Genomic DNA, 13,396 nt, shown 5'->3' on the forward strand with positions numbered 1-13,396 from the left:
GCTCACATATGAGAATGCATTCTGTAACCCTCAGGCCCACACACGTGCTATGATGACAATGACAATGGCAAGGATTTGCTCCCTGTGTGGCCAGAGCCCTGCCTCCCTCTGACCTGCCCGCTACGTGCCAGCTCATGGATGGGGCAGGTAGACTCAGCAAATGAATGGTGACCCCAGGCTCTCCCCTCCCCAGAACCAGGCCGAAGCACATTACAAAGGCCACAAACATGCCAGAAAACTCAAGGCTGTTGAAGCTGCCAAGAGCAAGCAGAGGCCTCAAACCCTGACCCAGGATGAGACGCTGGCGTCCCCCACCCCGACTCCAGCCGGTGGAGCCCCTGAAGAGCTGCGCAGCAAAGGTCAGTCCTGAACTTTTGTCCAGCCCCTGTCCCACTCCAATTCTGGTTTCTGACAAGGGGTGGAGCGCTTTCTGCTTATTATTATTCCCACTTGTGTTGGAGTATACCATCTGTACACGAAGAGGCACACACCACACGGAAGAGCATCTCAGATTTTCCAGCCTGAATCTGCTGAGGTGAAGAAATATGTCACAAGCACCCCAGAAGCACCGCCCCCCACTCCTTGGGCCCTCTCCCAGTCACTACCCTGTGAGCTTCCTAGGCCTGGGATAACGAATGACCACAAACTGGGTGGCTGAAAGTAACAGAACTGTATTTTCTCAGTTTCTGGAGGTCAGACCTTTGGAACAAGGTGTCAGCAGGGTTGGTTCCTTCCCGGGGTACAGAGAGAGAGTCTGTTTCATCCCCCTCTTCTAGCTTCATGGTTGCCAGCAATCCTTGGCCACATTGTGACCTTCTGTCTCCATCCTTACATCACCTTCTCCCTTGTGTCTGTGTGTTCACATGATCTTCTTAGAAGGACACCAGTCACTGACCTCGGGTCCACTCTAGTCCAGTTTGATCTTATCTTAACGAATTACATCAGCAAAGACTCTGCTTTCCAGATAAGATCACATTCGGAGATTCCAGATGCACATAAGTTTGGGGGTGATGCTATTCAACCACCTATAACCCTCCCCCAGGGTAACCATGAGCCTGACTTTTCTCACCAGAGATTAGTCTCACCTGGTTTTGGTTAATGACATACAGACGGTTCCCAACTTCACGATGATTTGGATTATCATCTTTTGACTTCCAGGGCTTCCCCGGTGGCTCAGTGGTAAAGAATCCACCTGCAGTGCGGGAGACATGGGTTCGATCCCTGAGTCAGGAAGATCCCCTGGGGGAGGGCACAGCAACCCACTCCAGTATTCTTGTCTGGAGAATCCCATGGACAGAGGAGCCTGTTGGGCTACAGTCCATGGGGTCACAAAGAGTTGGGCACGACTGAAGTGACTTAGCACACCGCACACATGGTATGAAACTGATATGCATTCAGTTAGAAACTGGACTTCCAACTTCAAATTTTGATCTTTTCTGGGCTAGAGATATACGGTACATACTCTTTTTTTAATTGGTGTATAATTGCTTTAGTGTATTGTTTTCAGTTCAGTTCAGTTGCTCAGTTGTGCCCAACTCTTTGCAACCCCATGGACTGCAGCACGCCAGGCTTCCCTGTCCATCACCAACTCCTGGAGCTTGCTCAAACTCATGTCCATCGAGTTGGTGATGCCATCGAACCATCTGATCCTCTGTCATCCCCTTCTCCTCCTGCCTTCAATCTTTCCCAGTATCAGGATCTTTTCCAATGAGTCAGTTCTTCGCATCAGGTGGCCAGAGTATTGGAGCTTCAGCTTTAGCATCAGTCCTTCCAGTGAACATTCAGGACTGATTTCCTTTAGGATTGACTGGTTTGATCTCCTTGTAGTCCAAGGGACTCTCAAGTCTTCTCAAACACCACAGTTCAAAAGCACCAATTCTTTGGCGCTCAGTCTTCTTTATGTTCCAGTTCTCACATCCATACATGACTACTGGAAAAACCATAGCTTTGACTAGACGGACCTTTGTCAGCAAAGTCAAGTCTCTGCTTTTTAATAAGCTGTCTAGATTTGCCATAGCTTTTCTTCCAGGAGCAAGCGTCTTTTAATTTCATGGCTGCAGTCACCACCTGCAGTGATTTTGGAGCCCAAGCAGATAACAATGTATTAGTTTCTGCTGTAAAAGGAAGTGGATCAGCTCTATGTGTACATATATCCCCACCCTCCTGGACCTCCTCTCATGCGCTCCTCATTCCACCCCTCTAGGTCCCCACAGAACAGCGAGCTGAGTTCCTTGTGCTCTACACAGGCTCCCACTAGCTCTCTGTTTTACACTTGGTAGCGTATGTCAGTCCTCATCTCCCAATTTGTCCCACCCTCCGCTTCCCCTTCTGTGTGCATGTGTCCATTCTCTACCTCTGTGTCTCTATTCCTGCCCTGCAAATAGGTTCATGTGTACATTTTCCTAGATTCCACACATATGCATTAGTATATATTTGTTTTTCTCTCTCTGACCGACTTCACTCTGTATGACAGAGGTACATACTCTTTTGTGATGTTGGACAGCTGCAGCCACGTGACCGGGAGGGTGAACAACTGACACACAACCATTCTGTGCCCATGCAAGCAATGTGTTTTTCACTTTCAGCACAGTATTCCATAAATGACATGAGGTAGTCAACACTTTATTATAATATAGGCTTTGTGTTAGATGATTTTGCTCAACTGTAAGCTAAGGTAGGTGTTCTGAGCATATTTAAGGTAGGCTGGGCCATGCTTTTATGTTCGGTAGGTTAGGTGTATTAAATGCATTTTTTAATTATGATGGGTTTATTGGGATGTAACCCCATTATAGACTGAGGAAGATCTGGAGTATGTAGGTTTTGCATCTGGCTTCTTCCATGTTGTTGTGTGTAGCTGTGTTTTATCCTTTTTCATTGCCATGTAGTATTCCATTGCTCACCAACTTTTTTCACTATTCTCCTGTTGATAATTATTTGGATAGTTTCCAGTTTCTGCTGCTAGGAATAGTGCTCTATGAATATTCTAGTACATCTTTTTGGTGACTTCCACTTATTTAACAGTTAGCTAATAACTGTAGATTATCAGGACTGGGTGGGCTCTCTGAGACCACTGGGCCCAACTTTATGATTTCATGTGAGAAAGCTGAGCCCAAGTCTGCCCAGTGATTTGGTGGGAAGTCTGGAATTCAGTGCTGGTCATCCCTACACCAGGGGCCCTCCACTCAGCCATGCTACCCCCAGGATGTCTGTGCTTAAAATCATGGTCTCGAGGGACCTCCCTGGCAGTCTAGCTGTTAAAGACGTCAAGCTTCCACTGTAGGAGGCACGGGTTTGATTCCTGATTGGGGAACTAAGATCCAACATGTCGCATGCAGCCAAAAGTTAGAAAAAATAAAAAATTTTTAAAAAGTCATGGTCTTGAGAATCATCTTGGAGCTCGCCCTCTCACCGAAGCCTTCTATCTCCCCAGCAGTTCCTGCAGCCCCTCCTCCTGATCCCGAAATCCAGTCACCCCGGAGTCCAGAACCCACACCCAGGGAGCCGGTCCCCTCAGACCTCTTGGATGCTGTCTCCTCTTCCTCCTCTTCGTCTTGCCCACCCTGCTCCCCAGAGCCTGGGCCAGAGGCCCCAGAGTCTGAACCGGCGGCAGCTGCTGTGGGAAGCGGTGTGAGTGGGGAAGGCAGGGGCGAGAAGGGGCGCCTCTACTGCGCCACATGTAAGGTGACCGTGAATTCCGCCTCCCAGCTTCAGGCTCACAACACAGGTCAGTGCGCCCCGCCAGCTTGAGTCCAGGGAGGCGATGCCCCTCACCAGATGTGGGCAGACTGTGGCTTCTGGGTGGGCACTGTGCTCGAGGGCTGGCTGACAGAGGTGCTGTGCCCAGCTGTGAGTGGGCAGGCACTTGGGGTCCTCCAGCTAATGCTTGGGGAGGGAGGATTGGGAAGAGAAGCCTGAAGCAACAAGATTTGAAGGGTCCCCACAGAAGACGGGAGACACCCGCCTCCATCTCTCCTTGGGTCAGACCTAGGGGAGGGGGTTGGGATGAGAGTCAAAGGGAAGCCAACCTAAAGTTTACTCTGCAAGGAAGCTTCCTTGAGGCATGAAATGAACGCAGCTGGGAGGATCTTTGGGGCTTTCCAGGTGGCACTAGTGGTAAAGAAACCCCTGCCAATGCAGGAGACATGAGAGACGTGGGTTTGATCCCTGAGATGCAGGGAGATCCCCTGGGGGAGGACACAGCAACCCACTCCAGTATTCTTGCCTGGAGAATCCCACGGAGAGAGAAGCCTGGCAGGCTATAGTCCATGGGGTTGCAGAGTCAGACATGACTGAAGTGACTTAGCACGCATGGGAAGACCTTTCAGAGGGAAAGAGAAACTTCATGTGGCTGGAGGGGCTGTCGATGTCGAGCAGCCTGGAGGCTTCAAGGGACAGCCAGGCTGACCTGGCTTGGAGGGGGGTCTCCGTGGCCCTGTAGCCCCTCTCTGGTGCTGACAAGCTGTCTCCTTTCCTTCCGCCAGGAGCCAAGCACCGGTGGATGGTGGAAGGTCAGCGGGGAGCTCCCCGCAGGGGCCGGGGCCGCACGGTGCCCCGGGGAGGAGCTGGACACAAGGCCAAGAGAGTGACAGGGGGCCGGGGGGGCCGGCAGGGGCCCAGCCCCCCGTTCCACTGTGCTCTCTGTCAGCTCCAGGTCAACTCAGAGACCCAGCTCAAGCAGGTGGGGCAAGTGAGGCTGGGATTGGGGGTGGAGCAGAGGTGAGGGGGTGGGCCCCACGCTGGGCGGGGAGGAGAGAGCCTTCCGGGAGAAGGTGGATGGAGCAGAGCAGGGGGCAGGTGGAGAAAGAGGTGTGATGCTCAGGGGGTGGTGAGCTCCTGGAAGGCCAAGGCTGATTCTTGCCTCCCCTTCCCAGGGCTGCTCCAGGGCCAGGTGGATTAGGTGTGTGAACTGTGGGTAGCAGAAGGGTGAGCTAGCCGAGCGTGAGAGGGTAGTTTTGGGGTCCCTGGGTTCCTCGTTTTGTTCCCAGTCTCTCTGTCCGTCCATTAGCACCTGAGCAGCAGGAGACACAAAGACCGTCTGGCTGGGAAGCCCCCCAAGCCCTCCAGCCAGCACAGCAAGCTGCAGAAGCACGCGGCACTGGCTGTGAATCTCCTCAAGGTATCGGTCCAGGTCCGGAGGGGAGAGGGCCGGCCGGAAGGGAGGGCAGGCTGGGCGGCGGGAGGTGGGGCAGGAAGGAAGCCTCCCCACCCCATCTCATGGAGGCCTGGGCAGGGAAAGAACTGGGGTTGGGTTTTTGGTTGTCTTGGGATCTGCCCAGAAAAATTTCCGGGGAGGTGGGCCCGGGAAAGTCATCTCAGGGGCAAGCGCAAGGGGTGGGCGAGCATCTCCTGGAGACCGTGTCCACCCCTCATTCCCCCTAGCCTCCCAGCTTGGCCCATCCCAAGAGTCTCCTCCCTCTGGACAGGACGACAGGTGGTGGAGAAAGCCCTGTGGAATGAATGTGTGGGGGTGGGAAGGGAGGAGGATTTAGGTTTGGAATCCTGAAAGTCACGTTTTTCCTGCAGCAAAAGGTCTAGGGGATGGGGCCAAGGGAGGGGAGGGGATTTTCCTGGGGTCAAAGACTGTGTCCATCCCTCTTTTCTTTGCAGTCTAAACTGGCCTTGCAGAAGCAACTCACCAAGACCCTGGCAGCCCGCTTCCTGCCCAGCCCGCTCCCCACCGCGGCGGCAGCCATCTGTGCCCTGCCAGGGCCCCTGGCCCTCCGGCCTGCCCCCACAGCGGCCACCACCCTCTTCCCAGCTCCGATCCTGGGTCCGGCTCTGTTTCGCACCCCAGCGGGAGCCGTTCGCCCTGCCACGGGACCCATCGTCTTTGCCCCCTATTAGCCCTCCCAGCAGTCGCCTCTGCCCACCCCCGGCCCTGATCCCTCTCCCTGAGATGCCTCAGTTCCCTCCATCCCTCAGGAGAATGCCTTGTATAGCCTCGGGGTCCTGCCCAATCTAGGAAGAGCTGGGCTAACACTAAGAGCTGCTCTGCCCAGCCCTCAGTCTGCACTGGGGACTCAACTAATGCCACCCTGGCCCACGGACCATCCATCTGCACCCTCCCTGCCTCTGGTGTCTAGGGCTAGTCCTGGTCTCCCCTCCATTTCCCATCCTGACTTACGGGGAGCAAACCGAAAAACCCAAAGATCTATGCAATAATCCTAGCCCCAGTCCCATGGTGCTCTCATCCCCCCAACTCAAGACCTACAGCCATGTGGCCAGAGGCCCAAGGAATCTGACTTTCTCCTAGCCTGAGGACAAGACTGTGACCTCTATTCCCATGCCCTGCAGGGGGTGGGGTGGGGGTGGTCTTCCCCATCCACTGGATTCCCCAGAGAATCACTGGCGATGATGGAGGGGGTCTCCAGCAGGAGTGGGTTCAAGGCTGCCTGGACAAGGGTGTGGTGGAGGACCGTGGAGGAGAGAGGGAGCAGCACCAAGTGGAACAAAGCCAAGGGGCGGCTGGAGCCGCAAGCTTCTGGGGTTTCCACCTGCTGATAGGATGAGGTGATGGTGATGGTGATGTTCTGGCTGGGCCGTCCGTAATAGAGGAAATGACCAGTCCCACACACGTTCTCCCCTCTTAGCCTTTCATTGAGTCTTCCTGAACCCCAGCTCTCGAGGGGGAAGTGGGGTGACACTGGGTCTCCCTCAGACTATGGGCCCCCCTGACACCAAATCCACCCCCCAGGGCTCCCCTCCAGTTCCTCACTTCAAACTGGCCCCCAGCACTCAGCTCAGCTTTCTCCCCAGACCAGCAGCCCAAGCCCCCCTCGCTGTGAACCCGAGTGTTGGGATCCACTCTCAAGACCCATTTTCGTGCTGTCAAGATTACTGCCACCACCCGCCTCCCACCCCAGCACTGCCACCCACCACCCCACGATATGGGACTTCGCCAGTATCCGCCTGTTATCCTTTTTTAAAAAAGCTATTTCCAATGGGGGTACAAGAAAAAAAAGGGGGAGGGGAGGGAAACTTTTTGATAACAGTTGTGGTTTTATTGTGTCCAACACATTAATAAATGAATTTAAGCTCAAGCCTGTATACGCCCTAAAACTCCACTCGCCCAGCTGGGCCGCCTGCCCCTGCTCTCCTCTCCCGTCCTGGGGAGAAGGGGCGTGTATTGGAGGTCATCTGGCTGTAGTGTCTCACCTGTGCTAGGTGTGTGCATCAGAAGCAGGTGAGCACGGGAGGTTGCAGGTTACAAGCTCACCTGACCGCGTGCCGGAAGTGTAACCACCCTTCTGAGCCCCCGACAGGTCTGGCAGCTCCTGAGAAGCTGCTCCTGCTTGGCCTTGTTCTGCTCAGGCATCTGAGGTAAGAAGGGAGCGCTAGAGGAGCACCTTGCCCAGCCTCCACCGTGGCAGCAGGCATATAAACACAGGAAATTGATAAATAGAAGTCCAGCGATCAGCTGAAAACCACCACAGGAACGGGAAAGACCGGTCCCCAGGCCTGGGCGGCCCGCTGATCGGGCCCCGGGCGGCCGCTCTGGCAACTAGAGCGAGTAGCGCGCTCCTGCCCCCTGGTGGTCGGGGGGAGCAGTGTCCCAGCCTCCGGGGCTGTAGGCGTAGCACCTTGAAAAGGGAGAAGCTGAGGGGACAGTCGCAGTTGTGGGCAGTATCCAACCACAGGGCTAGAGAGGATAGAATCGAGACCATCTTACAGATGAGAAAAGCGAAGCCCCGAGAGGGGAAGGGCCTTGCAGGCCCACAAAGCCAGCTGGTGACTCCCGGCCCAGCTGCGTTCCATTCCACCTCACCCAGTGACAGGCTCCCTGAGCAGGAAGAGGAAGCCGGGGGAAGAGTTACAACAGAAGAGGACACTCCCAGGAGGCTAGCTTCTTCCAGCCAAGGGGAGGACAGGAGAGAGGCTGGGCTGTTGGATGAGGAGGTGCCCGGAACACCAGCATGCACACACGTGCACATCCACACACACCCTTTCTCTAGAGTCCAGGCTGGTGCCATAAGTGTGTGTGAGTGTGTGTGTGTGACCCAAACACCAGCACACACACGTGCACATCTCCACACAGATGTCTGGATGCCCTTTCTCTCGAGTCCAGGCTGATGCCGTGTGTGTGTGTGTGTGTGTGTGTGTGTAGAGGCTTCCTGAACAGGGGGTGTGTGTGCATGAGAGAGAGAGAGAATAGATACTGGCAGGAAACCAGCAAGTGGGAGGTCCCTGTGATAGGGACCCTAAGTACCCTAGATGCGGCACTTCTGCATAGCTCTGCTTCCTCTCCTGGCAGGTGAAAGGGACAGTGACCCACAACTACCCCAGGCACAGCAGGGCAGATATGATGGGGGCCTGGGGGGGTTGGGGGTGCTAACCTAGACTATCAGCAATTCCCAGAGCTGGGAGGGAACAAAAGCGACCTGAGCCTGGGACAGCCCAGCTGCCTGGCCTAGTGGTGAGCTCCCTACCTTGACTGGGAAGGAAAGCTCACCTAAACCCCCCTTTCCCCCCAACCCATCTTCCAGGGCTGGGAAGGCACCTCTTCAGCCATCCAAGGAGCCGCTGCCCTTGTTCTTGCGGCTGAGGGGGAAGGCAGACTTGCTCTGGGGCTGGGTCATCTTGCTGGCCAGGTAGACGAAGGGCTCCAGCAGGGAGCGGCGGTCAGCCACTGACACCTCCCACAGCTTCACCTTCTCCGACTTGGCCCAGTGCTGAGCCACGTCCGGGTCTACACGCCGCTGCTCCTGCAGGTCACACTTGTTGCCGAGGACCACAATGGTGACCTGGGGAAGAGGAACACAGGAGAGGCCTGTGGCTGTAGATGGACCCTGGGGGCGGGGATGAGGGCCAGTGACCACCTCGGGCTTGTCATGGAACTCTCAGAGCAGGTGCCAGATGGAAGCCAGAACTTGAACAGAGGGAGGAAAGGAAAAAACAACTACTTCCACCTCGGAGTCCTAGGGGAGAGGAAGAAGTCTCAGCCGCTGAGGTCTCATCTCTTCCTACATTAGAAACTGTGGGCGGGGCCTCCATCTGGCACCCTCTCCAGGAGTTCTGTTACAAGCCCTGTGTCATTCACGCCTGATCATTACTAGGAGTCAGTCAGTTGCCGGCTAAGTTAACTGGTGAGGAAGCACTCCCAGAATGCCTGATTGAGAACAAAAGGGCCTTCACAGCTGAACACATAACCACTATCAAAAAAGACTAGTTCGGACATCATGTGTTAGGGCAGGGATCTCCTAAACTCGAGCAGCTTCTTTGGCTGACCTGTCTCAACAGGTGGGCACCTCTAGTGGTGAAGACCCCCAGCAGTGGTCTCCATCCCCGCCCTCCAGTGTCAAACCTAGCTTCTGGCAAATGAGTGAAAGACAGAGCCATTCCAGGCCTCCCAAAGCTAGCCAAGGGTCTACAGTCTCTCACCACCGGGGTTCCCCCACACACCTCCTTCTTGTCCTTGGATTTGTCAATCTCCTTCTTGAGCAGCTCCACGCGCTGAAAGGACTCCCGGCTGTCCGTGCTGTAGACGAGGACATAGCCGTCAGTGCAGGAGAAGCAGTGCCGGGGCAACTCGGCCCCGTCTCGGAGCCCCCGGGTGTCGTAGAAACGCACCTGCTCCCGGACCCCCCTGTCAGTCTCAATGGAGCCCACGTAGATGTCCTCCTGTGTCTCGATCATCTCAGAACCTGGGACAAAATGAGGAGAAAACTTGTTTCTGGGCTTCGCTGGTGGCTCAGTGGTAAAGAATCCACCTGCCAATGCAGGAAATTTGGGTTCAATCCCTGATCTGGGAAGAGCCCGCGTGCCTTGGAGCAACCAAGCCCCTGCTCCACAATTCCTGAGCCTATGCTCTAGAGCCCAGGAACCGCAACTACTGAAGCCCAAGTACCCTGGCACCCGTGCTCCGTAACAAGAGAAGCCGCTGCAATGACAAGCCCATGCACTGCAATACAGAGTAGCCCTCTCTTGCCTTCACCGTAACTAGAGAAAATCCCGTGTGGCAACAAAGACCCAGCACAGCTTAAAGAAAAAAAAAAAAAAGCTTGTTTCTAGGGAGAAAAGAGATTGGGAACCTGCGTGACTGAGTATATCCTAACAGGCCAACCAGATAAGGGGAGAAAGGAATGTGGGGGCTGAGGATCAGGGTCAGACTTCAAACCTGGCTGGACTGGAATGATTTGGGGAACAGAGTTAATCTTATGCTGATACCACGCTAAGCACAGCGTGACTTGCAAGCTTTTCCTTCCTATCTTTCTCTGATATTGGGTTTCCTCTTTCCAGATTTCTTCTGTGTGGCAGGGTTGGGATCTTTCAGATCCCAGGAGAACCACCAGGAGCAACTTTTAGCCTCTTCGTGTTGTGATCAAATCTTCTCTTCATACTTCCACTTCCTCCACCACAGCCCATTCCCCAACAACTCACCCACTACATGGTTTCCGTACAGAAGCTGCTCCAGGATTGAAGTCTTGCCCACAGAAGCCTGGCCACACACGACCACCTTGCAGCTCTTCCCCATGCTTAGCTTTCAACCCTGAAGAATGGAAGCACACTGGGTGAGGCAGGATGAAGACATAGGGCCTTCCCTCAATCGAGAGCCCAAGTTCTGAACGGAACACACAGCCTTGAGGAGTCGGCACTGTCCGCTACCCTCGGGAGGGTGTACTATGTCCACCATAGTGTCTGCAATGTGTCTGTGTCTGCTACTGGGCAGTGAGCTGTATCATACTTTTATTCCCAGTACGTGGTCAGTAAGTGGCACAGAGCAAGTGCTCAGTAAATGTTGCCACGAAGCGGGAAGAGCTGCCACGTAGCTGGCTTAAAGGCACCACCATCCAGGATCTTTTCTGTGCACAGAATGGACAGGATGTCGAGGACCAGTTGCTGAAGGGAGCTCTGGTTCAGCTCCCTCTCTTTAACCATGATCCCGTAGAGAAATAACCAGAGATATTATTTTGTGTGGGTCTATCTTACATCACTCTTCTTGGGGAGTGAACAATTAAGAACATCATTCTGCTTTCCAGAAAGGCTAATCTGGACAATCCGTTCCCTCTAATTCCCAGTCAAGGCCATGGCTAGGATGAAGAACATCAGACAAGAGACAAAGGAGGGAAGGAATCTAAGAAAACAATGCTTTGGAAAGGAGAAAGATTTTGCTGCCCTTGGACACACCCAGATAAGGCTTAGACACAGAAATCTCAAGACACCCCAAACACAGGTTTCCCAGAAGTCCTAGACAAAGATTCCCCCAGAGAGGACAGGCAGAGATAACTTCCCCAAGGTATTTCACACAGAAACTTCTCCAGAGGTAACTCCCGGTACAGATTCCCCTCTTCCCACGAGCCCCGCAATTAAGGGGTACCTCAAGAGAGACTGCCACATGAGCCTCCTGCACATTCTCCCCACCAGGGGGCTCCCAGAGGGAATCAGAATCCTGCCACCTAGAGCGTCCCAAAGCGGTGGTCGACCCCGGCCTCCCAGTCCCGTACCTCCCAGGGCCCTCGCAGCAGCACAGCCGGGCCCCTCCAGGTTCCCGGGGACCAGGGGTGGGGCGGCACCACGGCAAACACTCGGATCTTCCTCTGCGTCGGTCCCGACTCCGTCTGGTCCCGCCCCTGCAGCTTCCATCCGGCAAGACCAATTCCGGCGGCGGAGAGCGGGCGCCGGCGACACAGCGCCCTCAGAGACCGGCGGGGAAATGACGGTCTGCACCTCGGCTAGGTGGTCGCCAGGGCACAGGTTATAGGCTGGCGGGACGCGCCGGGTGCTGTTCTGGTGTCTCAGATGCCCAAATGTTCTTTCTCTAAAGGCTACTACAGTAACACTTCGTTTATTCAGTCGTTTATTCATCCAATGTGTTCTGAGCGCATACTCTGTGCCAGTTGCAGGACTACGTGCTGAGAAAAGGCTGGCGAATTATACCTGGTTGCGGCCCGTTAGAATGTCACCATCTAGAGGAGCTAGACATCTAACCCAATGACAGTCTAGCATGTAAGATCTATTACAGTGGTGTTGTGGGAGCACGGCCAAGGGGTGTTTAACTTGGGAACAGTGGGCATCACGTTATCCATGGAACCTTCCTAGAGGAAGGTCTGTGTTGAGGTTTGAACGGGGTGGAAGGAAAGGGTGAAGAAAATATGGCAACATCCATGGCATTTACTGGAACTACACATATTTGGGTTCAGTATTGATAGTAGAAAGGAGCCAAACAATCTAAGACCTGTGTGCTTGGCCAAAGAGTTCAACCTCTATCCTAACAGCAGTGGAAAGCCATTGATAGGATTTATCCCAGTGAAGTGACATGATCAGTTTTTGCTTTTAAGAAGGTCATTCTGGTAAAGAGTGAAGATTGGAGAGAGGTGAGACTTGGGGTTAGTTAGGAGAGTAGGGTAGTATTCCAAGATTTCCAAAAAGTGAAAAGAATCTGAATTGGGGTGGAAAGAAGGTAGATTTGAGAGACATTTGATGAGAGAATCAACAAGACTTGGTGATAAATCGGGAGTTTGTTTTATATTGGAGTATAGTCAATTAACAAATGTTGTGATGGTTTCAGGTACACAGCAAAGTGACACAGTCATACATATGCATGTATCCATTCTCTAAATTGAGAGTTTAAGATGCAGATAACACAAAGTAGGAAGGTGGTTAAGGACAGGTGGGCCTCCTGCATTAGACTGTAGACCATAGGCCATTGGCAAGCAGGGCCTGAGTCTGTGCTTTCCCAACCTAGCTTTGCAGAGAGTTGTTGAATGACAGGCTGGAGAAATGACTTGTCTCTTCCAACCCCAGTGGAGCCTCTCCCATCCTCCACTACCCAGTGACAGGTGTGGTTTCAGCTCCCTCAGCACTGTGGTAGGCAGGGACTGTGCAAGCAGCTCATGGACAATGGCAGTGACTTTTACTGGAGAAGGGGGATAAATTCTTCTTAAATTCCCTTGACCCCTTCTTTGGTAACCGTTAACTTTAATATTTTAACCTCAACCTCTCCCCCTCCCTTAGTTTAACGTCAGGAAACCCCAATTTAAGTCAGGTCCACAAAAATTGGTCTGGGTGAAGGGCTACGAAAATTAAGCTGTGTCCTTGCCCTATCTGAGTTCCCAATCCAGATTGCATTCGGCAAAACAAGCGTGCTGAGCAGGGAGTTTATATGAGGGTTGGGAGCACTGGGGACACTGTGGAGCAGGGACCTCACCCTGCGAGCTGCCTTATAAACTCCAGGGCAGGGTCTGGGGCCCTGTGCCACCCTCCCTAGGCTTAATGCTGAGATGGCACTCCCAGGCGGCTGACATGAAAGCAGCCTCATAAAAGGGTCAGCGTCATTAGGGTGATGAACCAGTTGGTACTTGGAGATCCAGAGGGGATGAAAGGCGAGGTGTGAAGACGCCCTGCGTTCCCCTGGCTTGGTTGGGCAGGGCTTCCAGGGGCCGATGAACACTAGGAAAAC

The 13,396-nt window shown here is 53.8% G+C and overlaps 2 protein-coding genes across 16 annotated transcripts in view; one reads left to right on the plus strand and one right to left on the minus strand.

Moving 5' to 3' along the window:
• LOC122441684 (zinc finger protein 385C) overlaps window positions 1-7,040 on the plus strand; it is a 56,872-nt gene extending 49,832 nt beyond the window's left edge. For 9 of the 15 annotated variants that reach the window (XM_043468663.1, XM_043468639.1, XM_043468620.1 and 6 more), the window contains 5 exons: window positions 194-359; window positions 3,431-3,724; window positions 4,482-4,678; window positions 5,006-5,116; window positions 5,608-7,040. In XM_043468663.1, coding sequence (XP_043324598.1) covers window positions 194-359; window positions 3,431-3,724; window positions 4,482-4,678; window positions 5,006-5,116; window positions 5,608-5,844 — 1,005 coding nt within the window. In that variant the 3' untranslated portion in view covers window positions 5,845-7,040. Of the gene's footprint in view, window positions 1-193; window positions 360-3,430; window positions 3,725-4,481; window positions 4,679-5,005; window positions 5,117-5,607 lie in introns of those variants that run through there. The other 6 variants (XM_043468672.1, XM_043468681.1, XM_043468648.1 and 3 more) reach the window with 2 other exon arrangements.
• Window positions 6,980-11,596, minus strand: NKIRAS2 (NFKB inhibitor interacting Ras like 2). Its single transcript, XM_043468762.1, has 4 exons — window positions 11,442-11,596; window positions 10,378-10,486; window positions 9,400-9,641; window positions 6,980-8,741 (listed from the first exon to the last, which is right to left on the minus strand). Exons 2-4 carry the CDS (start codon window positions 10,469-10,471, stop codon window positions 8,502-8,504), a joined length of 576 nt encoding a protein of 191 aa, XP_043324697.1. The 5' UTR covers window positions 10,472-10,486; window positions 11,442-11,596; the 3' UTR covers window positions 6,980-8,501.
• Window positions 11,597-13,396: the final 1,800 nt, after the last annotated feature.

The sequence above is a fragment of the Cervus canadensis genome, chromosome 1, assembly GCF_019320065.1.
Source record: "Cervus canadensis isolate Bull #8, Minnesota chromosome 1, ASM1932006v1, whole genome shotgun sequence".
Lineage (NCBI taxonomy): Eukaryota > Metazoa > Chordata > Mammalia > Artiodactyla > Cervidae > Cervus > Cervus canadensis.

What these genes read in the sequence shown, in the direction of transcription:
- NKIRAS2 (XM_043468762.1), bottom strand. Translation starts at nt 10,471, where the DNA reads ATGGGGAAGAGCTGCAAGGTGGTCGTGTGTGGCCAGGCTTCTGTGGGC. An exon ending in GTACGGAAACCATGTAGTGG is followed by an intron (nt 9,642 to 10,377) that starts GTGAGTTGTTGG and finishes ATTTTGTCCCAG; the next exon opens with GTTCTGAGATGATCGAGACA. An exon ending in AATCCAAGGACAAGAAGGAG is followed by an intron (nt 8,742 to 9,399) that starts GTGTGTGGGGGA and finishes CCTCTTCCCCAG; the next exon opens with GTCACCATTGTGGTCCTCGG.